Below are 27,640 nucleotides of genomic sequence, written 5' to 3'. Positions count from 1 at the left end.
TGGGTTACACTGGTCGGTATAATAAAATTGCCCCTTTTGCCGTGTTTCATACAAAATGGTCAATTTTGGAACTCTAGAACTCCGAAGCCCGTGAACCGATTTTGCTGATAGTTTCGACCAAATGCTGCCCCTCATTTTAAAGAAACTTTGGCAATCTTCTTTTTATTAAATGGCTTTATATGAAAACTTGAACTTGACTTGCTTTTCAACAATTCTATTAGTACCGTCAACGGGGGTGTCATTGTGGTATGCTCCAAGTAAATGTTACAAAGCTCTAGTAGTTAACATTGGAATCAAGTTTTAATTAGTTTGGTACAAGCTTGAATAATAAATTTACCGCTGTGTGGGCAGAAAATAATAAATGAGGGAAATTCTTGTTATGTTATATGTTGTTTAAAATTGGCCCATTCTCACCCCTCACAAGGGGTGACATTGGGCCAAATGAGATAAAGTTCAGCGGTGACGATGCAACGATTCAATTGCTCATTAAAAATAATTGCCTACATTGCTCTTACCAACTATGTATAGCAAATCAACCAAAGGCTTGGCCCAATCTCACCCCTTTTTAGCGTGCATTGCTCGTTGCTACGAAAAACCAGAACCGTTATATAAATATTCATAAAATTCGATAAAACAACAACAGATTATCGTAACATGATAATCAGGTATCAATCAATCTAAAAACTAGTTATGTAATAGATTTGTGTGACACTATTTTAATACGGGTTCATTCGATCAATAGTTTTACATTCAAATTCCAAGCATTATGATACGAGCACAATTAGTTCTTGGAATATGTTTTGTGATTTTCTAGACGTGAATTTTAATATAATTTCGAACCGTTTGAAGTTTTGATCAAAATTTGTAACAGTTTCTGAGATATTATAGGAGTTGAAACATTTTTCGTTTTTGGCCCAATCTTACCCCCTAGGCCCAATGTCACCCCGAACGACGGTAATAATAATAATAAGAAGATAGAGTCAAAGGCCTTAAAGAGTAGGGGCAATTTGGGCCTTCGTGGGGAGTTGATTCCGTTTGCCATCTTCAATTGATTTTTTTTTTTCCAAGTTCGTTTATTTGGTAGGCTCAGGCGTGTATAACACTTTACGGAGCCATGGTTCTTTGTGATATATACAATCAATATCATTTTATTATACAGTTAATAAGAGAGGGGAGGAGCCAGCGTACTCGTGGTGACTCGAGGTTAGTTTACAATGTTTAAGGATGGACGGGGCTTAGGATTTGGGATAAGGAAATTTCAGCTTCTCATCCGGGCATTTGGCGTCAGTGACGATGTGGCGTGTCGTCATGCTCGAGGAATGGTTCGACTGGGGAGCATCTTCCGGATGGCAAGAGCTATGGAGCTCTACGGAACAAAAGACAGAGACAGAACAAAAAACTTTAAAGAAAGAAAAAAAACAAAATTTTAAATTTTGATGTCAGAAGCACTAAGAAAATTATAAATGGCCTGCATATAGACAACATCATGATCTCCCAAAACACCTCGAGCTTCCCTAAAGGGTTGTTTACCTCGGGCCACAAGGGTATCCAATAATTGCTCTCTGCGGCATCACTTTCCGAGCAGGAGCAAACTACGTGATCGATGTCATCATAACCGGCTCCGCACCTACATAAGTTGCTATCGACAAGGTTTATTCTGTACAGATGTGCGTATTGTGAATAGTGATTAGACATAAGTCTCGACATCACGCGAATGAAGCCTCGACTTAAGTCCTCACCTCTGAACCACGCTCGCCCAGAAACTTTTGGAACTATGGAAAATAGCCACCGTCCAAGTTCATTGTGTGTCCAGTTCCTTTGCCAACTTTGAAGAGTACTCTGACGGACTAATGGAAAAAACTCGTTGCCCGAGAATTGTCTATCATAAACCTCACCTTCCTGTGCGCCCACCTTTGCCAACGAGTCTGCCTTCTCATTGCCGTAGATTGAGCAGTGAGATGGGACCCAAACAAAGGTAATCTTGAATGATCTTTCGACCAAAACACGCATCTGCTCTCTTATGTTTGAAAGAAAGTAAGATGCGTGCTTAACAGGTTTCATCGACCGGAGTGCCTCGATAGAACTAAGACTATCCGAGAAGATGAAATAATGGTCTACGGGCTGATTGGAAATTATCCCCAAAGCGAAGTTAATTGCTGCCAGCTCAGCAACATAAAACCGAACACGGTTCCTGAAGTTTTTGGAAGGTGGTTGAAGTTACATTGAAAAACACCGAAGCCAGTGGATCCGTTGATGCGAGAACCATCAGTGAAATATCTGTTGTTGCAATTGACATATTCATATTTTTCAGAAAAAGTGAGGGAATAGATATTTGTCGAAGATGATCTGGTATTCCTTGAATAGCATGTTTCATGGACAGATCGTATACAATTGAGGAACTGTCGTTGGTGAAGTGAACTCGAGGGGATTATAACACGGAAGACAAAGATCTGACGATATGTAGTTGAGATAAACTTCAGGAATCTTGAACGACAAGTTAGTTCAAGCATATTATCGAAGTTATCTAGAACAAGTGTGTTACTTGTTCCACATTTGATGAGTATTCTAAGTGAGAGCTCCCAGTAACGGTGCTTTAAAGGAGTGACTCCAGCAAGCACCTCCAGGCTCATGTTATGCGTTGAATGCATGCAGCCAAGGGCAATACGCAAACAACGATACTGAATTCGTTCCAATTTGATCAGGTGGCAATCAGCTGCTGAGAGGAAGCAGAAAGAGCCATACTCTAAAACAGAGAGAATAGTCGTTCTATAGAGTTTGATGAGGTCTTCCGGTGAGCACCCCACCATGTTCCGGAGATAGAACGTAGAAAATGGATCCTTTTCCGGCATTTTGTATCAAATACTCAATGTGGAGTTTCCAGGTGCATTTGGAATCAAACACGACCCCAAGGTATTTAGAAGATAAAGATTGGTTGATGTCATCATTCAACAGCTTGAGTTTCAGTTGAGCAGGATACCGCTTCTTAGTAAACACAACCAACTGAGTTTTTGCGGTGAAAACTCGATCCCTAAATGTCTGGCCCAAACAGTCATATTATCTAAGGTACTTTGCAATGGTCCTTGCAAGACATTTGCACATGGACCTCTTAGAGAGACCACGGCATCATCTGCAAGTTGTCTGAGCGTGCATTGTCCTTCCAAACAATTGTCAATATCTTTAACATAGAAATTATAAAGCAAGGGACTTAAACACGAACCTTGGGGAAGGCCCATGTAGCTATTTCTGGAAGTTGTCAGAGTGCCGAGGTTGAAGTTCATTTGTTTTTCTGACAACAAATTGTACAAGAAATTATTCAAAATAACGGGTAATCCACTACTGTGCAGATTGCCTGACAGTACTTCTATGGAAACTGAATCAAAAGCGCCCTTAATGTCCAAGAATACTGAAGCCAATTGCTCCTTGTGCGCAAAGGCCAGTTGTATATCTGAAGAGAGCAACGCTAGACAATCGTTTGTTCCTTTCCTTTTCTAAATCCAAACTGAGTATTTGAAAGCAATGCATTTTCTTCGACCCAATGGTCGACTCTTGAAAGGATCATTTTCTCCAATAATTTTCTCATGCATGATAGCATGGCAATCGGTCGGTATGAATTGTGATTAGACGCTGGTTTTCCAGGCTTTTGAATAGCTATTACTTTCACCTGTCGCCATTCAGGTGGCACAATGTTGTACTCCATGAAACAGTTGTACAGGTCAAGTAATCGTCTTTTGCGATATCTGGGAGGTTTTCAGAAGATTGAATTTGATGTTATCGCATCCCGGAGCAGAGTTATTCGATGACAGAAGAGACATAGAAAGTTCCAGCATTGAGAATGGTCCACCCAAAGAGCCGGGATCAGTAACTGATTCTCGGAATAGCAGTTATTCTGGTACGGAATCCGGACAGACCTTTTTTGCGAAGTTGAATATCTGTCTATTGGAGTATTCTTCACTCTCGTTGGTGGAAATGCGGTTCCGCATGTTGCGAGCCGTTTTCCAAAGTGTTGTCATTGAGGTTTCGTGATAGACTTCGACAAAACGTCGCCAGTAGCTACGTTTTTTGCCTTGAGAAGATTTTTGAGCTTTCTTTCGAGCCTCAAATACTCTTCAAAGCTCTCGGACCTTCCGTGTTTACGGAAGGCCTTGAAGGCATCAGATTTCTCAGAATACAACTTAGTACATAAATCATCCCATCCAGGAGTGGCTGGTCTTCTTATGACAGATGTACTTGGAACGCGTCGTTTCTGAGCTTCTTGTGCGCTTTTTTGAATCAACTCAGTAAGGAATCGATATTCATCCAAAGGTGGAAGAGTATCAGTTGATTCAATACCAATTTTTACCGCCGATGCAAATTTTGGCCAGTCAATGTTTTTCGTGAGGTCGAAAGGAACATTAACTGGCTCAGATTGTTGATAGCTACTTTTAATTGTGGTAACTATCGGCATATGATCACTACCATGGGGATCTTGAATTACCTTCCACGTGCAATCTAATGATAGTGAATTTGAACATAAAGACAGATCAATACGGCTTTGTTGACCATTTGGTCCTATTCGAGTTACTTCACCAGTGTTCAAAATATTCAAATTGAAATCGTCACACAAATCATAGAAAATAGGCGCTCTATAATCGTCATACGTTTCGCCCCATCCAATACCATGTGCGTTCATATCACCCAATATCAATACTGGAGATGATAGGAGAGAGACTGCGCTCCAAAAATGTCGACGATTAATAGAGGCATTTGGAGGAATGTACACTGAAGCTATGCAAAGATCTTTATTCTTCACATTTACTTGGCATGCGACGATTTCTAAGCCGGGAACAGTCGGAATGGGAATTCTGTAGAAGGAGTAGCATTTTTGATCCCCAAAAGAACGCCACCATAATGATCATCCTGATCTTGGCGAATAATGTTAAAATCGTGGAAGTTGATTTCATCTTCAGAAGAAAGCCATGTTTCACAGAAAGTGCAAAATATATCGCAATCGGAATTGCGAATCAAAAACTTGAACACGTCTAATTTATTTTCAGACTGTGACAGTTCCACTGCAGCACAGTGATTGTATCTTCGGTGTTGGCCGTATTATCCATCGAAAGATACAATTTCTGCAAGAAGGCCATGAAACAGTCAATTGCTTCAGATAACTTTCAACTGTTGGAATAAAGAGGTCAATGATTGGCCTCTAATGAATTCGGAATATTGAACAAGTTCAAAAACGGTCCACAAGGTCCTTAAAGGAGATCAATCCTCGCTTGGACGGAATACTTTTCTAGAAGTGCGAATTTGTTTTTTTCTTTCGTTGATTCTTCCTAGCCGGATGTTTCTTCGAAACATCGGATTTAGGCAATGGCGGGAATGTCTTACTGCAACTAGGATCAAAAGAAGCAGTAGGGACAGATTGCTTCGGGATTTTAAATAAACCCCATTACCTTCAGATTTTGGCAAGCTTTTTATGGATGACTTTTGTTCTCTTACGGCGCGATCCTGGGGAAGACGGTTGCTTCCTCTTTTCGGGCACGTGTACCTCCGCAGAATCATCCATGTCGGCTGCGTCAGAGTCCAATTCGTCAATTGATATGGAATCATAGTAATCACTTACACGAACGGTGGCTGAAATAGCAGTCGATGCAGTGGCTGTGGCGGATGTGTCTTGCGACCCAACCATTTCCGCATACGACTGCTTGGAGCGCTGTACCAACGAGCGCTTCACTTTTTGGGTGCGCTTTTGTACACCGGGCATTCTTACTGCAAACCATGGGAGGGTTCAAACCACAATAAGCACATTTTGTTGCTTGTTGCTGACAGAACTCCTCCTGATGTCTTTTCTGAGCATTTGCCACAACGTGGTTTGTTGTCACAAAACTCGGCAGTGTGACCAAGTTGTTTGCAGTTGGTACAATTAAATACCCTTGGCACAAAAAAGACGCACCGGAAACAACATATTTTCTATATCGACATACTTAGGAAGCATCGAACTGGCGAATGTCACCCGAAGCGAGCCTGACTTGAATAAACTTGCCATCTACCGTGGCTGCTGAATGCAATTCCTTGCAGTCCAGAATATCCACGGTAGATTGCAGGGAACGTTCTTTAGCGACCTTTCCCTGCAAGCACATCCTTGCAAGTCAAGCTCGCTGCGTTGATTACGCCTTCTATCTCGACCTCCCGCGAGGGCACATAAACCAAATATTCAACATTGTACGCCCTGTCGCCAGCAATTTCATTCGCCACCTGGTATGTAGGTGCGGTGATGCGTAGTTTGTTCCTGTTGATTTGGCTGAATTCAAGCTTCGTAAAACGACGCGTCAAATCTCGTTTTATGCCCAGAAAATCTAGGGCTCTTCACTTTCTGCCGAAAGTAAACAACCCAAGGCCCAGGCGAAGCCGCATGGTACAATCGTGTGCGCCCTGCATCTTTTGGAGGCCTATTGCCTTCCACAGTCTCTGTCTCCATTCTCACCCCTGCAAGGTGGAAGGATGATTTTGCTTATGTTAACTTAAGACTAATAGCTAATCAGAAAAAACTTAAAAAAAAACTAATTTTATTTATTCTATCAGTCCCACTCCGAATAAAGCAGATGGGAGAACAATAAAACGTTTCTACTTATCTGCCCCTGCTGCTGTAGGTAGCAGCAGTAACAATAGCCTGCTTCACTGGCGTCGCCAGAAGCAGCTACTTCACTCGCCGACAGCGATCGCCTTGGATCCGTAGGTAGGCACCACACAATAGACTCGCACTACCGAACACAATCCGCGATGAGACACAGCACACACGTCTGGCTCGTTCGAACTATCGGCACGGAATGATCTTCAATTGATGCGAATTATGATTCAGCTCAGTTTAGTTCACTGTTAGAATTAAAATATGTTAAGTTAACAAACTTTAAACTGTCAAATTTTGAAACTGTTTTCAATTTGATGTGAAGATCAATAAGCTAGGAAAAAATGAATTTCTGTCTGTCTGAACCTTATAGACTTCGAAACTACTGAACCAATCGGCGTGAAAATTTGAATGCATAGGTGCCAGGGAAGGTTCTTAAGATGTTTCGAGACCCCTCCCCCTTAGGAAAGGGGGGCTCCCATACAAATGAAACATCAATTTATTCATAACTCGAGACATAATCAGAGATTAAATCAGTTTTAGGCGAAACGAAGTTCGTCGGGTCTGCTAGTCTATATTGTAAGTGGGTTATACGTAGTATCTAACTATTTTTAACGCATGGCGTTGTGCCACCGTAACCAATTGAAATGACGTATTTCATCAATCACTTATTAATACTTTTTGCCACTCTCTATGACAAAAAAAAAAGAAAAACGCATTTGTTACGAGTTGGTCCATGCGTCATGTCTTTATATTACGGCAGTATAGTAAAGTACCACGCACAACAATCACTTAGTTCCTCTATTGCAGTGAACATTGTTGAATGATTTGTCGAGATCAAATCACGGTGACGCAAAAACAGATTTTTTATAATGTGTGGAATTAAAAATCATGGCAAATGAGCAGACCTCAATATGACCCACATACCTGAAAAATAACCCTCTTTCAATGTGCGCTCTCTGGCTTCGCCCACGGTTCCAACACCGTACGTTAGCCATCCAACGTCGCAACACACCAGTTTACTAATGTGACTGCACTCACTCACTCACGGGAAAATAAAACAAAGAACTCGCATGCAGTTTGCTCCGTTTGACTTACGTGTTTGGCGTGTAAGCTCCCATTAGTTCAATCTGGCTATCCTCATTGGGGTTGCACAATCCCAGCATATACAAATACCAGTGGGCACATCGATAGCCATAGAAGCCAACTTCCGTGGCGATGGACTCCGCGTAATATTCTGGCGCCCGATTGTGGTTGCACTCTCCGGTGGTCATCATCGATTGGGCATTGCAACCCGGCTGCTCAACACCCCCGTTGACGTAGAAGTCCGCATGGCCGCTGGGGTGCAAAATCCCCCTCGCAAACACGTCGGTGTGAATCACCTGCACGAATTCCGCATCCGTTTGGTCCAACTTGTACTGACTGGGTGCGGTGATGAAGAGTGGTTTGGCCGGATCCAAGCCGGTTATGCGCTTCAGTTTTCCCGCGGTAATGTAATTGGCGATCATGCCGGAAGTCTGGCCTCCGAGGCTGAAGCCCACCACGTGAATGTCATCCAACGTGAACATTTTCTCCGCGATCATGTAATCCAGCAGTTGGGCCGTGCAGTTGGCCACCGTCGGAAGGTTTCGCACCGCTTGGTAGTAGCATGGCTCCAGCACCAGCGGATTGTAGTCGAGTGAAATGATGTTGAACTCGTCGTAGTCCAGATAGGCGGGTCGGATCGATGTGTTGGGTGCGTAATCGCGGTGACCCGTGTAGCCGTGGATTAACACGATCAAGGGCCGGTCCAGCACGAACGGAGCTTGTTTTATCGTCTCGGGTGCGAACATGCTCAGCTCGGTTGGGTTGTCTTGAGTATCTCTATGAATGAAGGGGGAAAACAGAATTATATGAGGTAGATTTTGTTTTCTTGTTTCTTTTTATAACACATCGAATAATGAACAATGCACTTTATAGTTTATTAACAAATCAAAATGAATTCTAAATATTGAAAAAAAATTTAATAAACAAATCTAATATTACTCATCGAATCAATATTGTTAATCATAGCATAGCATAGCATAGCATAGCATAGTCTCATCGAATCATTATTGTTAAAACCAAAATCAAATTTTAAATAAAAATGTAAAAACAAGCAATAAATATCTTAATCATAGCCAATAAAAATGTGGATCACTTTTAAATACTTCAAAAGGAAACAACGATCAATAAATAGTAGTTTGTGCAATTATTGGCAAGATTATTTTTTCAACACGAATTGTACGTTTATTGGACAATGCTTGCCGAGTTGGATAAATAAATACCACTAGTGCTTAAAAAATCGAGTTTTGCAATGAGTTGCACACAATATTTTTTGCACTGACGAATGTAAAATCTGTACCGAAATAATTCAGTCTGCAGATCAGTTTGCACATGATCACATGATCATTCTTTTCAAAAAGTCATGTTGTTGCAGAAAACAATTACATTCCATGCTATCCTGTGACATTGTATAGCTCGACAAACCATGAAGGTTTAGATAAACCTGCCCTAAAATAGTTTTGATGTTTGTCCATCAAACGATTTCATTTGTTACGCAATGCAGTATTCAAACATTCACTCAAGCTAATTATTGAGCAAAACGTAGTCATGTAACTGCTGTTCTAATGCTGTTTTTTTTCTTTATAGTACTCAAATAAGTGTTATAATGGAATTTATGCAACTCATTTCAGTTGCATAATAAACATTTCATTGGAAAAGTAGCCCGTTTTATCACTCCAACATGAACTGTAAAACCGGATATTATGATCAGGAAATGCAAAAGTGGAATTGTACTAACTATGGAACAGAATAGTTGGCTGAGTAGGCTGAGTTTTGGAATGTGGTGGAACTGAAGAAGAAAATTTTTATTATTTATCTTTATTAACGAGATTTTCGGCCCTTGGCCGGCTCCTCTCGTTGAAGAAGAAAAAGAATAACTCCAAAATACAAAATACGGAGAACAGTGCAAAACGCACTTACGGAGCTAAATGGCTCAACTCATTAAATCATTCATTTAATCTTTTGTATGACATTTTTAAACGAATAATACCATTAGAGTTCAATATTAGTTATTCATTATTAAGCTGCAATGAAACTGAGCAAAATCGCTTTATTTTCACTTAAATTCAACAATTTGTTATTCTTTCACCTTACTCGTAAGGTTTTCGTTCAGTCTGTTAAGACAAAATGAACAACCATGTGTTCACCATTATTCTTGTTTATATTGGTGAAAGGCACGACAAAAGGTGGGTAAAGCGTACCATTGGTACTTCGCGTACCTGAAGAAATAAAATGGATCCCATCTTGTGGTTCTTTGCCTCTTACCCGGGCAACTCCTATCCCTAACTCCTCGTGGTGCTGGCCGGGATTCGAGCATCCATAGAGAAAACCAATTCCGGTAGGAACTATGGTCGTATGCTGACAAGGAAAGGGGGGTTTGCTCCTCTCCGGAGGTGCAAATCTTACTGAGCGTCTGTGGGAAGGAATCAATGGTGCGAACGTTTAGAGGTAATCACACCATCTACCAGAGCTGCGGCAACACACACTAGCTGGGAACAACTTTCATACGCAAAGGTGCGTGATCGGGTAGTAGCCGATCAATGAGAGAATGTGCAGGTTGAAGATCAAAGGCCGGTTCTTCAACTTCCGCATATTCAACGTCCATAGTCCACACTCCGGAAGCACTGATGATTATAAGGACGCCTTCTAGGCGCAGCTAGAACGTGAATACGACAGCTGCTCAAGCCACGACGTCAAAATCATCATAGGAGATGTGAACGCTCAGGTGGGCCAAGAGATGAGTTTAGACCTACTACTGGAAAGTTTAGCGCTCACTGGCTGACGAACGAAAACGGCCTACGACTAATTGATTTTACCGCCTCCAAAAATATGGTCATTCGCAGCATCTACTTCAAACACAGCCTTCCGTATCGGTACACATGGAGATCACCACTGCAGACAGGATCACAAATCGACCACGTTCTGATTGATGGACGGCACTTCTCCGACGGACATATCTTGGCGCTAACATCGACTCTGCCCACTATCTGGTGATGGTTAAACTGCGCCCTAAATTATCCATCATCAACAATGTTCGGTACTGACGGCCGCCGCGGTACGACCTAGTGCGACTGAAGCAACCTGATATCACCACTGCATACACGGAACCGCGAAACAACTCACTTTATGGTTCCTTTCACTCAAATCCGCCCTTGCGTGGAAGAAGCCAAAAATAAGTTAAATGCGAAAAAATCCGGTGAGTAATTTGCCTTTACTCCCGTATTGAATTTTCACCCACTATGAAGTTTCACCAACTCAAATTTATGTTATTTTCACTCACTCGAGACTATGATGAAAACAACTCAAATTTAGCTTCTTCCACAGAAAAGCACACGTTGGGTCGATGCAGCTCTCTTTGTTTATAATATCATTCATGAGAGGGAGTGGGAAAACTACCTACTATTGAGTTAAAAATTTGAACTTCGAACTCAAAGTTGAGTGCTTTAAACTTTTTTTTTAGGTTCTTTATTTTTTCTGTGTACGCACAACCAGGGAATCATTTTTTTTTTGGAATGCGCCTGCGAAACAAGCGACAAAAGAGAACCAACGACAAAGCTTTGTTTTTGTCGGAGATAATAATGACAAAGATCCGAAAAATTTTATCAGCAACAAAAAAGAAGACAATCTTTTCATCCCGTTATTTTGCATTATTTCTAGAGCAAATTTCGGTTTTATGCTATCATAGTTTCTGCTGTTATGGAAATATTCGAGTATCGAACAATGATTACAAAATTAGCATCGTATTCTCGGAAATATCAGAGCATGCAAGTCAAATGATTCTTGTCATGTTGTGTTCGGGTTCTGATAAAGGTTTGTCGCTAACAAACTCTGTTGATGACAAAGAGTATATTGTTAGGCGTTGCTCGAATATTGATTCCCTGCGCACAACATCGTTGCCGGAAGAGGGTGAGCTCGATGGGATCCCTCTTCTGCCGTAATCTGGAAAAGTGACGTAACAGACATTTTACAACATGCATGTTTTTCATTTTTCTGTTAAAGAGCTCGATGAGTAGTACTCGTTAACACCATTTTTGGAAAATGGCGTATAAGTCACTTTTTCAGATTACGGCAATCTTGAGGAATTCTGGAATACAGTCAAAGCAGCCATAAACGACGCAACGGAGAACAACGTCGGGTATGAGAAACGAAGTTGACGAAACGGTTGGTACGCCCCCCCCCCCCCCCCGAAGACAACATTTTGAGAAGATTTTTTTTTTCGAAAAAGAAGTTCAGTAAAAGAATCCCCCCCAAATTTTATCGGAATCGGATAGGCAGCCCCCACAGAGAAATGATAATTCTCGCTCATTTTGTGTTGGGGATCGCACAGAATGTGTAGAACAGGTTGAAATGCATCAACAGAGACAGTAAACCCCGCGTTTGGAGCTTTTTAAAAGAAATTTATCATGATGTATATTCAGTTATTATACTTATCAGTTATTTATCATGACAGCTTGCGAAAAGTGTCTCATGGAATGCTATATATCGAATATGTATCCAGAGGTGATTAGTGAGAAACCTTTACATTCTATTTTGAATTCAATCCCTGGTCCTGACATAAACAATCTAGAAATCTCTCCAAAAAACATTGATAGGTTGAAAAACCATAGACGTGTTGCGTTCACCGTAATTGGAATGAAAACTCGACACTGCTTTTTGACAGCTTTATTGATTTGCTTCGAACCTAGAGTACATTACAGTCAAACCTCCATGAGTCGATATTGAAGGGACCATCGACTCATGGAAATATCGAGATATGGAATAGAAAATCCCTGGGAAGCTGTTTGAAGGGACCATCACAGTAACCCAGAAAATATTTTTCAACATAGCAAAATTTGCTTCCATGAGTCGATATCGAGTCATAGAACATCGACTCATGGAGGTTTGACTGTATATATTGAGTATAGAATAAATTAGTAATTTAAATTCTCTTCTTCGGCTTACAATTCAGTGCAGTGGCTTGCACTTCCTACAAGATTTCAATCGACGATCTGACCGCAACAAACTAACCTACTTTCTTGTTAGAATAAATTTCATGAGGTTTAAAAAAATCGATTCTACACCTTAAGGTGAAGATGGGTTGAGTACCAAAACAAAGCTTTGAAAGTATTGGTACAATAAAAGCTGTCATATACTGTAGTAGTATTGGTGTCGTTTTTATAAAAAAAAACAAAGAATATTAGTAGGGTGGTTCGAAAAACGACCCAGCTGCCCCACGCTCAATCGATTCCGTCCCATGCTCCGAGTGTCCTCCAAAAGCCGATTTGAACAAAAACTGATGGGGCACAAGCCAAGTTTGTATGAATGCTAGTATGGGAAACTAAACCTTTCATTACACTGGCTACAATGCCTCTCCTCCAAACGCTGGCGAAAAGAGAACCCACATAGCTGAATGAAAACCGCACCATGAGTAAGATCCATTGATTACGTAACGCAAGAAATAGCATTTTATACCCCGCTCACTCCCATGACACACTTTTTATATGAAGTATCTGCTCTTGGTTAGACCTGTGCGCCGCCGCCGCCGGTGGTTTTACTCACGCCGCCGCCGCCGGCGATTTTGGGTCGGCGCGCCGCCGATAATAATTTTGCCACGCCGATGACTAATCGCAATACAAAAAATCAATTAACTTGAGTCGAGTCGAGTAAAATAAGAGACACTGAAGATGGCCTTACAGAGACGAAATACGTATTTGTAAGACAATACAACGTGGTGGAATGATTGGAATAGTACTAAACTCATGTTATGATTGTTGTTGTTAGTTAGTTGTTAGAATATTGTTGAGGTAGAACTCGTCAGAATTCAATTTCAAACCTACCTCAAGTGATGGTGCCTCTAAGACAGTGTGGTGACAAACATTGGATAATGAATTGGTTGGTTGATTAGTTGTGAATTTGAATTAGGCTGTATCTAGTAGATTTAATCTACTAAGGGCCAATTTCTTCACTTCCGCTTAACTCTTAAGCGGTGCTTACCCATACGCTTAAACATGGTTTAAGGCCTAAGCGGAGGTGGAGAAATCGACCCTAAGTAGAATAATACAAAAAATGTTGAAATGGTCTTTGGAATTCGTCTATGCCAAAGCCTCATTCAGTCGGGCACCTAAATCCGTAGGCAGTGTTGTCCTATACTCTGTGCAAAAAATTCTGCTCTTTGATTTTACTCCATCCAAACGATTTTACAATCTTAACTAAGTAAGTGCAACTAATAGAAGGCTATTTGAATTTTCTAAATGTCCATCGTTTAGATTTTAGATGGAGTAAAATCAAAGAGCAGAATTTCTTGCACAGAGTTTAAGACAACACTGCCTGTAGGTGACTCGCAAATTATGTTTGTTGTGGCACATAAGCTTTTGTGCAGGCTTGAATACATCCCCAAAGCGCCAAAACCACTTGGTATATTTCCTAGTACATTCCTCCAGATATTCCTCCGAAAAGTTTCAATAAAAACCTTAGAAAATTACTTTATGTATTCTTCCGGAAATGTCTTACAAAATTTCTCCGAAAATTCTTTCAGAAATTCCATTACGGATTTCTTCAGGAAATTCCTTATGGGATGCATACAAAAAATTGTTTCAGTAATTTCTACGAAAATGTGGTTAAGAATTCCTTAGGAGAATCGTTAAGGAATTCCTTCGGAAGTTTCTTTAGCGATTCCTCCGGATATTTCTTAATAAATGTCTCAAGAAATTCCATTTGGAGTTTCTTCAAAAACTGTTTAGCAACTCTTCAATTTTTTAAAGGAATACCTCTTCATGAATTTCTTCGGCAATTATTCTATGAATTCCTCAAATAAATTCTTCCAGATATTGCATGAGGGATTTCTTCCTAATTTTCCTAAGGAATTTCTTCAGAACTTGTTCCAGCAATTTCTTTAAAATATTCTCCGAGAATTCTTCCAGAACTTCCTGCAGGAATTCCATCGAAAATGCCTTGATGGGTTCTTTACGAAATTCTTTCAGTAATACCTTCAGATTTTTTCAGTGTTAGTTGTTTAATTTATTTGTTTTATTTTTTCAAAAATTCAATTAGCAACCGAAAACTATTTCATTATCTAATTATTTTCAATTGATATCCTGGAAGAAACTTATAACGAAATCCCTGATGCAATATCCAAAGGAATTATTGGTGGAGTTTTTTTTAGATTATTCAAGGAAATTTTTTTGAAGAGCTCTCAAATGTATTTTTGGAGAAGGTTTTGAAGAAATTCCTTGAGGATTTTGTGCAGGAATTTCTAAATGTATTTCCGAAGGCATTTTTAAAAGAGAGCCTGAATGGATTTTCGAAAATAATTCCCGTTTGAACTACTTTAAGAGATTTTGAAAGTATTTCTAAACAACTTCCCACAAACCACGTAGGCCGAATTTTCACATTTTCAAACCCACCACCCCTTCCCCCCCTAGTAGACTTTTTCAACCCCCTTGAGGTCTATGCAGACTTTTTCAAATTTAACAACATGTCATATGTGATTGGAAAAAAATTGGAAATCAACCACGTATTCAGCAATTCAGATATAAAAAATCCATTATCAAATCCATTGTAAACACTACAGTAAACTTCAAATTTTTAAACCTAACAAAATCAAACTGAACAAAATCCAACTCCAATCCAACAAAATTCAAAACGAAACCAAATTCAATCCTCTGTCCATAGCTCCTGGAACCAAATCTCGAAGCCAATTAATTTAATTTCTGTTGGATTTGATTCCTCCTAGAGGTGTGCGCCACCGCCACCGGCACTTGCATAGGCGCGCTACTACTTAAAATCTGTCACGCATCTGAATTATAATTCTTAATGCCAGTTCAAATTAGTAGAAAACCCAAGAATTTTTCGTAGAATTTCCCGATTGATAACCGTCAAAGTTTCAAGGTAATACACCAAAGAACTCTCCGTGATAATTCCGATATTTTTCTTGAAAATTCCATTCCGTTGAAATCTCAAGATTTTTTTCTTGAATACAAATGTCGAGTAATTTTCCGTGAAAATTTTGAATTATTTCCCGTTGAAACCAAGCTAAAGGTTTCCTACGATATTTTGACATTTCTCTTGCAAAGTAGGAGCGATGTCCTGAAGAAATTTAAAAAAAAAATCCTATGGACATTCCAAAGAGTTTTCCAGATAATTCTCGGTGGACATTATGAAGGATTTCAGTTGAATTAGGGATGAATTTTCATGAAAATTACAAATGCTTTCTTACAAGAATTGCAATAATTTTTTTGTGAAAACTCAAAGAGTTTTTGGTGGGAAATTCAAATAATTTCTCGTGAAAGTTTTCAACAATTTCTTTTTCCATCGATAATTCCAAAGAATTTTCATTAGAACTGCCGAAGAAATTGCCGTTAAATTTCGAAGAATTTCGCTTTTATGTATGTCCAAAAATTAAGAAAAATTACCTGGGGACTTCCCAGACAATCTTCAGTGGAAATTCTGAAAAATTTCTCACGGAAATTTCGGAGAATTCCCCTTACAAGTTCCAAAGAATGTCTTTTGGAAATTCCAAAGACTTCTTCTTGGATATTCCAAAATGCTTCCTTTGTAAATTCTTAATATAAGTTCCAAAGAATGTCTTTTGGAAATTCCAAAGACTTCTTCTTGAATATTCCAAAATGCTTCCTTTGTAAATTCTTAATAATTTTTGTCGAAGTGCGACATAATTCCCAGTGTAAATTCTAAAGAATCACTTGTAGTTTCTAAAGAAGTTCCTGCCGAAAATCAATTGATATTTTAGTAGAATCTACAATGTAATCAATGTAATCCAAGTGGAAAATTTGAGTTTTTTTTCGAAATTTTTAATAGAATACTTTGGAGAATTTTCCTGCTCAACACAGAAGTTCAGACTATTACTTCAGTGAAATCCATAAGAGATTCGAGAGATTATTTCGGTAAAATCTAGCAAAAAAAATCAAACAAGTGAACTTCGCACAAAGCTGCTGTATGAAATGTTTTACGAAAAAAAAGTCTACGTAGACTTTTCGTATACCCCTGCCCCCCTTCGTAGACTGACGTCTTTTTTGAGTCCCTCCCCCTCAAGAGTCTACGTGGTTTATGGACAACCCATAAAGGAATTTCTGAAGGAATATTTGAAGGAATTTCCGGAGGAATTCTCAAAGGAATTTACGAAGAAATTTCTAATACAATTTCAGAGGAAATGCCTACTGGTATTTCTGAAGTAATTCCTAGATTTCTACAGGATTTTTTTTGTAATTCTCCAAAAAATCTTATGGAGATTCGTCAAGGAATTCCCTTGGATATTACCTCAAGAAGTTCTACAAAAACTCCTCCGAAAACGAATTCCAGAAAGTCTTCCGAAAATTGTCTGAGCTATATTCTGAAATTTCTCTCAGGAATTAGTTCCGAAAAAGTTCCTTCAGAAATTTGCTTAAGAAAACCTTGGGAAAATCGTTAAGGTGTTTTCCCGAAAATTCCTCAAGAAATTCTTCTAAGAACTCTTTGTGAATTCCTTGAAAAGTTCTAGGACGAAATTTCCTTAAGAATTCCTGAACAAGTTCCTGAAGGAATATTCGTAGAAGTCCCTGAAGGTTTTTTTTAAAGTAACTCCTGAAGAAACTTCTGACAGTCCTAGATATCTCCGAAAATTCCTTTGTACATTCCGTCAAGACTTCGTTCAGAAATTCGGATATACCTTCTGAAAATCCTTCTTTTTGAAATATCTACAGAGAATGTTTTAGGAGTTCCTTAGGAAATTGTTTCAAAATTTAAAAAAAAAATCTCTTCAAACTCCTTCAGAAATTTATTAACGGATTACTTCGGAAATTTCTGTCAGCTTCGGAGTTTTGCTTTGGAATTTCTTTGAAAATCAATTTGATATTCCTTCGGAGTTCCTTAGCAAGTTCCTTGACAATAATTGTTCCTGAAATTCCCATAGGAATTCTTCCAAAACTACTTTAAACAAGGTTAAAAGACTATTATTCTTCCATTTACTTCCACTATTCACTTTTTATGTATCAACAACCAGATACGTATTTCGTTTCCTACTTGGAAACTTCTTCAGTGTTACGTATCTGGTTGTTGATACATAAAAAGTGAATAGTGGAAGTAAATGGAAGAATAATAGTCTTTTAACCTTGTAGCATTTCCCCTAAGACGCTCTAAAATATTTAATCATGCTTTAAACAATTTAATATAGAATTTCTCAAGGTAATCCTTTAAAAATTCCTCAAGAAAATTCTTTTGTAACTTCATGAAGCTACCTACAGACACTGACGAAACTAGCTCTGTACACATCGTTGAATCGTCCAGTCGTCCTGTACGGCCATTAATCATGGACGTTAAAAGATGCAGATTATCAAATTCTCAAAGTGTTTGAGTTGAAAATACTAAAAAACACCTTAATAAAGAATTAAAAAAAAAAGTTGAAAATACTGTGCTCAATACTTGGCAGCGTGGTGGAAAATGGTAAATGGAGCAGACGAATGAATGAACCACGAGTTAAACCAAGTATACAAAAATGCAGACATAGGCAGGTTGATAAAATAAGGCAGATTACAGTGGGTTGGACATGTAGTGCGTATGCAGGAAGAGAGACCAGCAAAAGAACTTGCAGAGAACCTGGAACATGACGTTGGCTCTGGGGTGTGCAAACGAGGAAGATGCGGAAGCAGCCGCTGATGCATTTTGGAAATACTGTTAAAATTTCCTTCGAAATGTCTGTGGGGATTTGCTCAAAATTTTCTTAAAAGGTTCCTACTACACTTTCCAACACTACTTCAGGAATTTTCTCGGAAAGTCCTTTAGAAAATTCTCTTAGGAATTCCATCAGAAAATAGTTCATTCTTCAATAAATTTCCGAATGAATATATTTTATGTTTTACTAAAGGAATTTCCCACAGAGAACCTGAATGGATTATTCTTTCTAAAATAGAAAAATTCTGCAGACATTGTCATAGGATTTTACGAAGGAATTCCTAATGAAATTTACTGAGAAATGCCTGTAGGAATTAAAAAAAAATTATAGTTTCCTCCAGAAATTCTTTCAGAAACTCCACCAAGAGCTTTGTTGGCATATTTAAACAAATTTCAGGAAAACATTAGATTTTTTCGGAAACTTAGTTATTTTGAGATCAAAACGATTGAAGTACATCTAAATCCTAAATTTGAAATAACTTTTGAAAAAAGTTATTACCAATTTGCTCTATGACACCGAAATCTAATTCTTCACTTAGGGGTCAAGAAAAAGTAAAGCAGGATTTAGTGTTAAAATTTGATTAATCAAAATCAAAGAGTAACAAAATAGTGGTAATTCAAATAACATTTTGAAATCAGGTATTGATTAGTATCGCCGGAAATTGACTATTTTGAATGTGCTGTTTGATGATCGGCAAACTCAGAATATTGCAATTTTAATCCACTGAAGTCGGTTTTTATACGAGCGATTCCTACCGTGTGAATCAAACCCCGTTATCCAAAGATCCACGGTAAAATTGATTTTTTCAGCCATTGATTTTTTCATCCACGCCGGTTCACGCCGCCGCCGCCGAGGCAAAAGTGACCACCACGCCGCCGCCGCCGATTATATGACCAGCGCACAGGTCTACTCTTGGTGCGATAGATAAATCACTCAGCAAACTGGACTATCGAAATTTATAACTGGCGCCTTATGAATCTTCGACTGATTATTCCACCAACAGTGCTTCTTATGCGCAGTTACCTTCCCGAGTATTCAAGCGTCGATGGGCGTGTGGTTTACATAGCGGCCTCTCGACCCTCGTCGTCCATGGTTTGAATCCAGTCTGCCGCACTTTCCTTTTTTTCAAATGAAAATCATCATTTATTAGGCAACATATTGGAATTCATACCGATTCCTTGTGGCAAATTTTCATAAGGCGTTTGATTGAAAATCATACGTCCATTTTCCTCAGTATCACAGACAAATTCTGGCCAATTTGTTGAATTACACGTTTCGCTGATGCTTTCTGAGAAGCCTAATTATCATGCTAAGGATTCGCAACCTCGATTAGAATCGACTCCCAACTATCGGATCAACAATTCAATATGCATTGTCTATGGCAGCGGTTCTCAACCTGGGGTACATGTACCCCTGGGGTTACCTTCGCTGGCCCTAGGGGGTACCTCGGACAAACATACGTAATGGCGGACGTATTACAATCCCATTTAAAACTTATTGATATAGTTTTGATAATTGTGTATTTTTATTTCATAAATTTATATTGTACATGAAATGCAATGCGATCAATAAATCCCAATTGAATTCTGCCTTCCACAACCAGCACAATGTATAAAGGGCTGCGGAACAAAAGATCGAACGAGCAAAACGTCGAATGAACAAAATGATTTTTTTTCACTAATGCTCGGTTGCTTCGTTGCAAGAGGATTAGAAGCATCCTTCTACGCATCTCGGAAGTCTTCTTCCAAGCAGCTTGAAGGCCTTCTTACAAGAGACTCGGAAGCCTCCTGGGCACTTCAGAAGCCTCCTTTCAAGTGATTAGGTTGCCTCCTTTGAAGAGGCTCGTAAGCCTTCTTTTAAGAAGCATGGAAACCTCCTTGTAAGAGGCATGGAAACCTCCTTTCAAGAGATGCGGTAACCTCCTTTCAAGAGGCTCGGAAGCCTTTTTCAAGAGGCTCAGAAGCCTCCTTCCAAGTGGCTGAAAAGCCTCTTTCGAAGAAGCTCGGAAGCCTATTTTCAAGAGGATCGGAAGCCTCCTTTCAAGAGGCTCAAAAATCCCTTTTAAGAGGCTTAAAAGCCTCATTTCAAGAGGCTCGGAAGACTCCCTTTCAAGAAGCTCAAAAGACTTCTTTTCTAGAGGCTCAGAAGTCTTCTTTCAAGAGGCTCAAAAACCTCCTTCCAGGCTCAGAAGCCTCATTCCAAAAGGCTCGGAAGGCTCCTTTCAAGATGCTCGGAAGCCTCATTTCAAGAGGCTCAAAAGCCTCCTTTCAAGAGGTTCGGAAGCGTCCTTTCAAGAGGCTCGAGAGACTCCTTTCACGAGGCTCGAAAGCCTTCTTTCAAGAGGCTCGGAAGCCTATTTTCAAGAGGCTCAGAAGCCTCCTTTCAAGAGGCTCAAAAATCCCCTTTAAGAGGCCCAAAAGCCTCCTTTCAAGAGGCTCGGAAGCCTCCCTTTCAAGAAGCTCAAAAGACTTCTTTTCTAGAGGCTCAAAAGCCTCCTTATCTAAAGGCTCAAAAGCCTCATTTCAGGGGCTCGGAAGCCTCCTTTCAATATCTTTTCAAGAAGCTCGGAAGCCTCCTTTCAATATCTTTTCAGGAGGCTCGGAAGCCTCTTTTGAAGAGGTTCAGAAGCCTACTTTCGAGAGGCTCAGAGGTCTTCTTTCAAGAGGCTCAAAAACCTCCTTCCAGGCTCAGAAGCCTCATTCCAAGAGGCTCGGAAGCCTTCTTTCAAGAGGCTCGGAAGCCTTACAAGAGGCTCGGAAACCTTCTTTCAATAGGCTCGGAAGCCTATTTTCAAGAGGCTCGGAAGCCTCCTTTCAAGAGGCTTAAAAATCCCTTTCAAGAGCCTCAAAAGCATCCTTTCAAGAGGCTCAAAAGCCTCCCTCTAAGAGGCTCCAAAGTGTCCTTTCAAGAGGCTCGGAAGCCTTACAAGAGGCTTGGAAGCCTTTTTTCCAAGAGGCTCAAAATCCTCCTTTTCTAGAGGCTCAAAATCCTCCTTTCAAGAGGCTCGGAAGCCTCCTTTCAATATCCTTTCGAGAGGCTCTTTTCAAGAGGCTCAGAAGCCTCCTTTTAAGAGGCTCAGAAGTCTCCTTTCAAGAGGCTCAAAAGCTTCCTTCCAGGCTTATAAGCCTTTTTTCAAGAGGCTCAAAAGCCTCCTTCCCAGAGGCTCCTATCGAGAGGCTCGGAAGACTCCTTTCAACATCCTTTTAAGAGGCTGGGAAGCCTTTTTCCAAAAGGCTCGGAAGCGTCGTTTTAGGCTGCAAAGGAAGCCTCCTTTTTAGTGGCTCAAAAACCGCCTTCAAAAGGCTCTGAAACCTCTCTACAAGAGACTCAGAAGCCTCTAATGAAGAGGCGCGAATCTCTACTTCAAAGGGATTCAAAAGGGTGAAGCGTCGTGACACTCAAATTGCAATGTGATTGTGTCATAAAAATCATCAACCATGGATTTGTAGTGGTGGAAACTTCCAATACCAATTCAGTAAGCATACACGTGGGATTCATTTTTTGTTAACATCCGACAACAGTAAACATTGCACGCATTCGGTAGAATTCAGCCCAATTTAGAAACAGTATTAATCAATACAGTCTAAGTATGGGATTAACTGATGGAATTTGTCAGAAAAGTATCAGTTTTTCTTTGGATTAGGTGAATATTTATGAATTATGTTTTCACGATGCTGGCTGTTTATGTTTACATCCTCAACTGTTGTTGCCAGCTGCTCAAACGCACCAATAACAAGATCATTTTTTGTCCCGATTTTTCAATTTTTACAATGCACCCCAAAACAAAATCAATAAGGTATTATTATTGCATCAATACATAATGCGGTAGGAAAAGATTGATTAATTAAATCGATATTTTACATGTTTCCACTATGATTTCACAATAGCTCATATCGACATCACTGTCTGCTGCTGATCAATGATTGCTTGCATACGACGCTACCGACGACGTGCAGAGTGTTGAAACCGGCGACGTCGTTGGCATAGTGCGTTACTGGGGGGATTTTTTTTCACTTTGTTCACTTGCTTATATATCTTCCCTAAATTAGCGCTATGTGATAATATCATCATACCGCCGCATAGATTGAACTTAGAACTAAGTCCAGATTTACTTTTTTAGTGAGAAGATGGTCAGGTATGTTCGCAATATATGAATTAAATTTATTTGTGCATATCGGGGTGGGTGGGTTGGAAGATTGTTTGATTGTGTTGGTAAGCCGCAAGGCAGCCATTCTGAATGACATGTCATGAAGCCTTAAAGGAGCTTCCCTTTAAAGGGCTCGGTATTATTCTTTAAAAAGGATTGGAAGCCTAATTTCGAGGGGGGGTACCTTAATGCAAAAGTTCCAAAGGGTACCTCTAAAGAAAAAGGTTGAGAACCGCTGGTCTATGGAGTCAACGCTCTTGAATATTTCATCCAATCGTATGGTCTCCCCCGTCGCCAGGGCTCAATGACGAAGCGCCACAATCAGAATAATGTAAAATTCAACCTCGCCATATCAACTGTCATACAAACCTGAAACGACCTGTGCACTGTAAGCCCCTATTCAAACCAGTCCAAACCATCGGAAGACATCCAGAATATGAAACATATTCGACTGAGCGCAAAATAATTTTTGAGCCACCCTAAATATTAGTTTGCTGCTGCCGCTGCCGGTGTTTACATTCGTTCCGCGATCCGTTTTTAATGTTTTTCTATCAAAAATAGCAGTTTTTATTGAGTTTTCGCTTCAAAAAAGTGACTGATTTCACTGATTTTCCATCAACATTTCGGGCTGCTCATGTGCGGAGAAGTATGTGAAAACTTGATTTTTTCAATGCCCTTTAAGAAGAAGTGAAGTGCAGTGATAAGCCCACCAAATCGCAAACGGCTATTAAATTGGCACGAAACTGGTGATTTATGCTATAATTCGAGCAGAAATCCATAGGACTCTTTGATGAAACATGTTAATTATCACGGGTAGTAAATAAGTATGCTGTGAGCAGGTTAGTAGGTAATTTGAATATTAAACTTTTGTTCGATGCTGTTCGATGCGTTCGAATGTTGGTGGGAGAGGAGTGCGGGAGGTGTGGTGTTGGCCCGTGGAAGGTCCGGTGCCATATTGGCTGCCATCGTGGTACTCTTCCAACTATGTTCTTAACACGATAATATTCAATTTAGGTAACAAATTTAGCTTATAGGAACATATCTAACACATATTTTCAAAAATACTATCTGAGAAAATGTTTGCAATTTTCCACTGGTTGTATTGTTACAGTGACAATGGGAGCTACGCAAAGCAAAATAAGTCTGTGCAGTTTTTAAAATCCATCCGAAAGAATTCCAAGTTCTTTCTTATTTAACTTATATTTCCCTTGAAGTATAAGAGTTTTGCCGAACTACTCCAATCTCAAGAAGCCTAGCATGGTAATTGGAAATTCAAAATTTTCGAGAAATAGCAGCATTCCTTAGAACAATTTACTAGACAAATCTACAGAAAGTAATCCCTTCGAAATGTTTAGATTCAATTCAGCATTTCGATTCGCTATATCATATGCGTAAGAATTGTGAACTGCATGCATCTAGGAATCTTTTTAAAATTAGTTTAAGTTAGAAAGCTTAAGATCATACGTTCGATTTAAAACACTAACAAATCAAGATTTGTTAGAAATTCTACTTTAACCTAAGCAATAGTAAGCACCCTATGCCAATTGCAATTCATACAACTCATCTCCAAATCTCAAAAATAGATTCAACTTGTTGTTTTTTGAAGAAAGAGATAATGAAGACAATTAATTCTCGCCATTTACGCCCATTATCAGAGGGCTAGATATATAGTACATATGCAAAGCTGAAAATATTCTAGGGGATTTAGCTATATACTAGGTGGGGCCGAAGACGCCCCTCTCCAACAGTATTTACGCCAATGATAAAAACGGAATCCGGTGTGTCTTGAGTAGAATATTTATTATTAGGGAGAAGCTTTTCGAAATCCAATGTTATTCTACTTCGCGTTTTCAAAGACACCACTTTCAATAATGAAGCAATGAGCAGCTGTCATCTTTTTATTCTACGATTGCAAAGCTAAAAGGAATAGTTGACAGTTATTTATTGCTTCTCTGTTGAAATTGGTGGCTCTGAAAATGCGAGGTGAAAATAAATTGGATCCCAGGCAGTTTCACCTTAATAATTTAGGCTATCAAAAACTTTAATGAGTACATGAAAAATACTAAGAATACTGCTAATTAAGCTTCTTGTGTGTCAGTTTCTTTTTATGTTAGTAAAACTCTGATTTTTTCATACATGGCATGTTAAGTTTATCTATAAAAGTCGTAACACAGACTCCCCGAAAAAATATACTAGCTTTACGGATGTGTGACATTCTGTAAATTGCACAATGCACAATCGATTTTTTGGAGTGTTCTCAGAAATCGAATTTGACCATATTCGGGAGTAATTCAATAACTTGCCAGATAATAGTGAAAAGGTTCACTATGCTTTTTAAAATATTTTCTCTCCAAAATACGCAGATTTTTTCGACATGCCGTGCGTATTCATAAACGATTTTTGTTATGGAATTCGACAGCGCATGCAATCTGGAATTTGAGGAGATTTGATTCCCTTTACATACAATCTACAAAAATAATAGTTTCTAGCCAACCCTTCATCAAATCTGTCAAATATCCAAAAAACTAACCACCTGAGAACAAAAAAAAATATTTTCGCCAAACTTTTATATGAGTTATTAAGTGACTCCATATTGAGGCAACAACTTAAAATCCAAATATCTACAAATTGTGTTGGAATGTTGCCATTTTCATTAGTACATATCATTTAACATATTTATGGCTTTGTGCTGTTACAAAATTATAGAAATTTGGTCATTATTAGGAGAAGTTGTTCAAAATTAGCGTGGCCTCCAAAAAAATCAGAAGGTCAAAACACACAAACCGTCCTGCAGAATGATTAAGGTTGGCAATCCATGAAATAACTCCTTACATAACGATCATTTATCTAGAAGATTAATACTGTAATACGCTAGAACAAATCTTAATTGACTTCCAAATAAATGATACTATAAAAAATACAAAATACGGATCAAGTCTCCCACTAGGAGACGAGCCAGCCTCGGGCTGAAAGTCTCCTTAATAAAGACACAAAAACAAAGTCTCCCACTTTTCTTCAGTGTGGAGCAGATCCCTTTGGATTTCTCGCAACAACAAAGTTGTACCGAAAGTCTATCTTGACACACCAAAAGCGAACTTTTTATTTGAGGCTAGGACGCTCACATCCGAGGAACACACATGTTTTAGAGCACTTTGAATGAAACCAGAACAAGTCACATGTCTGTTACAACAACCAAGTGTTGCTAGGGTACAGATATGCACATTGTAATACTTTAACGATTTTCTCGCAACAAATTACACTCGACACTGAAAAAAAAGTCAACCACTATGGGATGATCCATAAAGTACGTCACGCAAAATTTGGCGATTTTCAACCCTCCTCCCCCTAATATTTTTGTATGAGCCGTCACACTGCTCGAAACCCTCCCTCACCCCTAGGAGTGTGACGTAATTTGTGGTTGGCCCCTATTAAGTTTGATTAAAATCGACCATAGTGTTCATTTTATCAAGATATTCAGAAAATGGTGCATAAAACTTATAAAACCGTCTAAGACGAATTAAGTACTGTCCATTTAATTCCACTAGTTAACTAGTGGAATTAAATGGACAGTACTTAATTCGTCTTAGACGGTTTAATACATTCCACTAAAAGAGCTTAATATATTTTTCTGAAAAAACTTATGTTTTTTTACCAACACACCTTGTATATAGCCAAAATGTGACATTTTCGTTCGGGCACCGTTTCTCCGTTTCAAAACATTTGAAAAAGTTCCAATCAGCCAATCCTACGGAAAGCACTCCAGTAAGTATTCCTAGTATCCAGTATCGTGCCATCTCTTCTGTCTCAGCACTAGTCACAAATTCACCTTATTGTTTCCTTATCTTTGATCGGTTCGTCATAGTTTTTTGGCTTTCATCTTCACAAAACACTTCATTTTCTGATACCAATTCCTTATTTATCCGGACCGGAACTATTACATCCAAGACATCCCGATCGAAAATGTCGTTAGCTTGTTCTGAAAACCACTTTCCACCGTCGAGCACTCTTTTATAAGAACTGCCACCGAACGGAAGCAGGCAAGAGTTTTCGTCGTGAGCCTGCACCATGTGGCGCTATCGGAAATCGCACACCCCCAAACAATCCATAATTCATTTTCTTATCAACTTCCAACACAGAGGCCGAAAGACGTATGTCGAACATGGATAGTTGGCCAGAACACGCAATAATGAGGATCAAGTACCAAAAGCTTCTTCCCACCAGCAATTAATAAAATCCGCCTTACAACGGTAATGTACACATGGGGTGCTTCTACAGAACGTAGAACTATTAAACAAGTAATTCTTCCAACAAAGCGCCGAGTTCTGATATGTGGATCGGTCCGATCCGATGCAGGGCTTTAATTAGAATTTTATGCAAATGAGCTCCACCGTATGTAAATACTGGCGATAATTTGGCAAGGCACTTGTTGAACCCTTCCTTTTCTTTTCGTCGACGTGATCTCCTCCGTTTCGATGTTGTCTGGTGTCTCCTGCTGATCCGGCGAAATTCGCGACAGGTACAAGATAATTACCGTTAGAGAGTAGTCACTATCAGTGTCGGCTGCTCGGCTCAGACAGGTTGACAAACCGAGAACATTTTGAAGGCGCTGCGAACTTGACGCGACCTGGGATCAACTGGGTGGGTAATTACTGGTGGAATTTAACGGAAACACTGCGGCTATCACCGACAGCACTGAACTTGAATTTGTACTTTGTAGCGAGGAGTAGAGCAGACATATGGTCGAGGGCGCCACTTTGTTGCATGAGGTTCAATTAGTTGATTAGTTAAAAAGTGTGACAGTCGTTTGATTAGACCTTTCACTAATTAAAATTTATCGAAGACCAACAACAAGTTTACTTTGAACAGGTGTTATCACCGGCTTAATTGAATAAGTAGCTAGACGATTTACGAACTGTTTTGTCGACCAAAAATCAGTCTTCAAGTATTGCGTAGAGTATAGATTTTTGAAAATTCAGATAATTTCATCATTCCGTTGACTCCAATTCGAACCAAGAATATGATTATGAATTGCGCTTAGGTCATGGTCTTCGCGTTAACAAGTTTTTATCGCAATTTAATGTTTGAACGGTAATAAAACATTTTTGAGCATGTACAGAACTTTGATGTATCAGGACATAGGAGATCAGTCTTAGTACCGATCGAA

General features: G+C 39.4%; 1 protein-coding gene across 1 annotated transcript in view; it reads right to left on the bottom strand.

The window, feature by feature from the left end:
• Positions 1-26,415, bottom strand: part of LOC134216359 (pancreatic lipase-related protein 2-like) — a 34,342-nt gene extending 7,927 nt beyond the window's left edge. The window contains exons 1-2 of the mRNA XM_062695267.1: positions 26,137-26,415; positions 7,703-8,467 (exon numbers count right to left, since the gene is read on the bottom strand). Coding sequence (XP_062551251.1) covers positions 7,703-8,467; positions 26,137-26,270 — 899 coding nt within the window. The 5' untranslated portion in view covers positions 26,271-26,415. The remainder of the gene's footprint in view (positions 1-7,702; positions 8,468-26,136) is intronic.
• Between the last annotated feature and the right edge of the window lie 1,225 nt (positions 26,416-27,640).

This window comes from Armigeres subalbatus, chromosome 2, assembly GCF_024139115.2.
Source record: "Armigeres subalbatus isolate Guangzhou_Male chromosome 2, GZ_Asu_2, whole genome shotgun sequence".
NCBI lineage: Eukaryota > Metazoa > Arthropoda > Insecta > Diptera > Culicidae > Armigeres > Armigeres subalbatus.
This window is presented reverse-complemented; position numbering and strand designations above follow the sequence as displayed.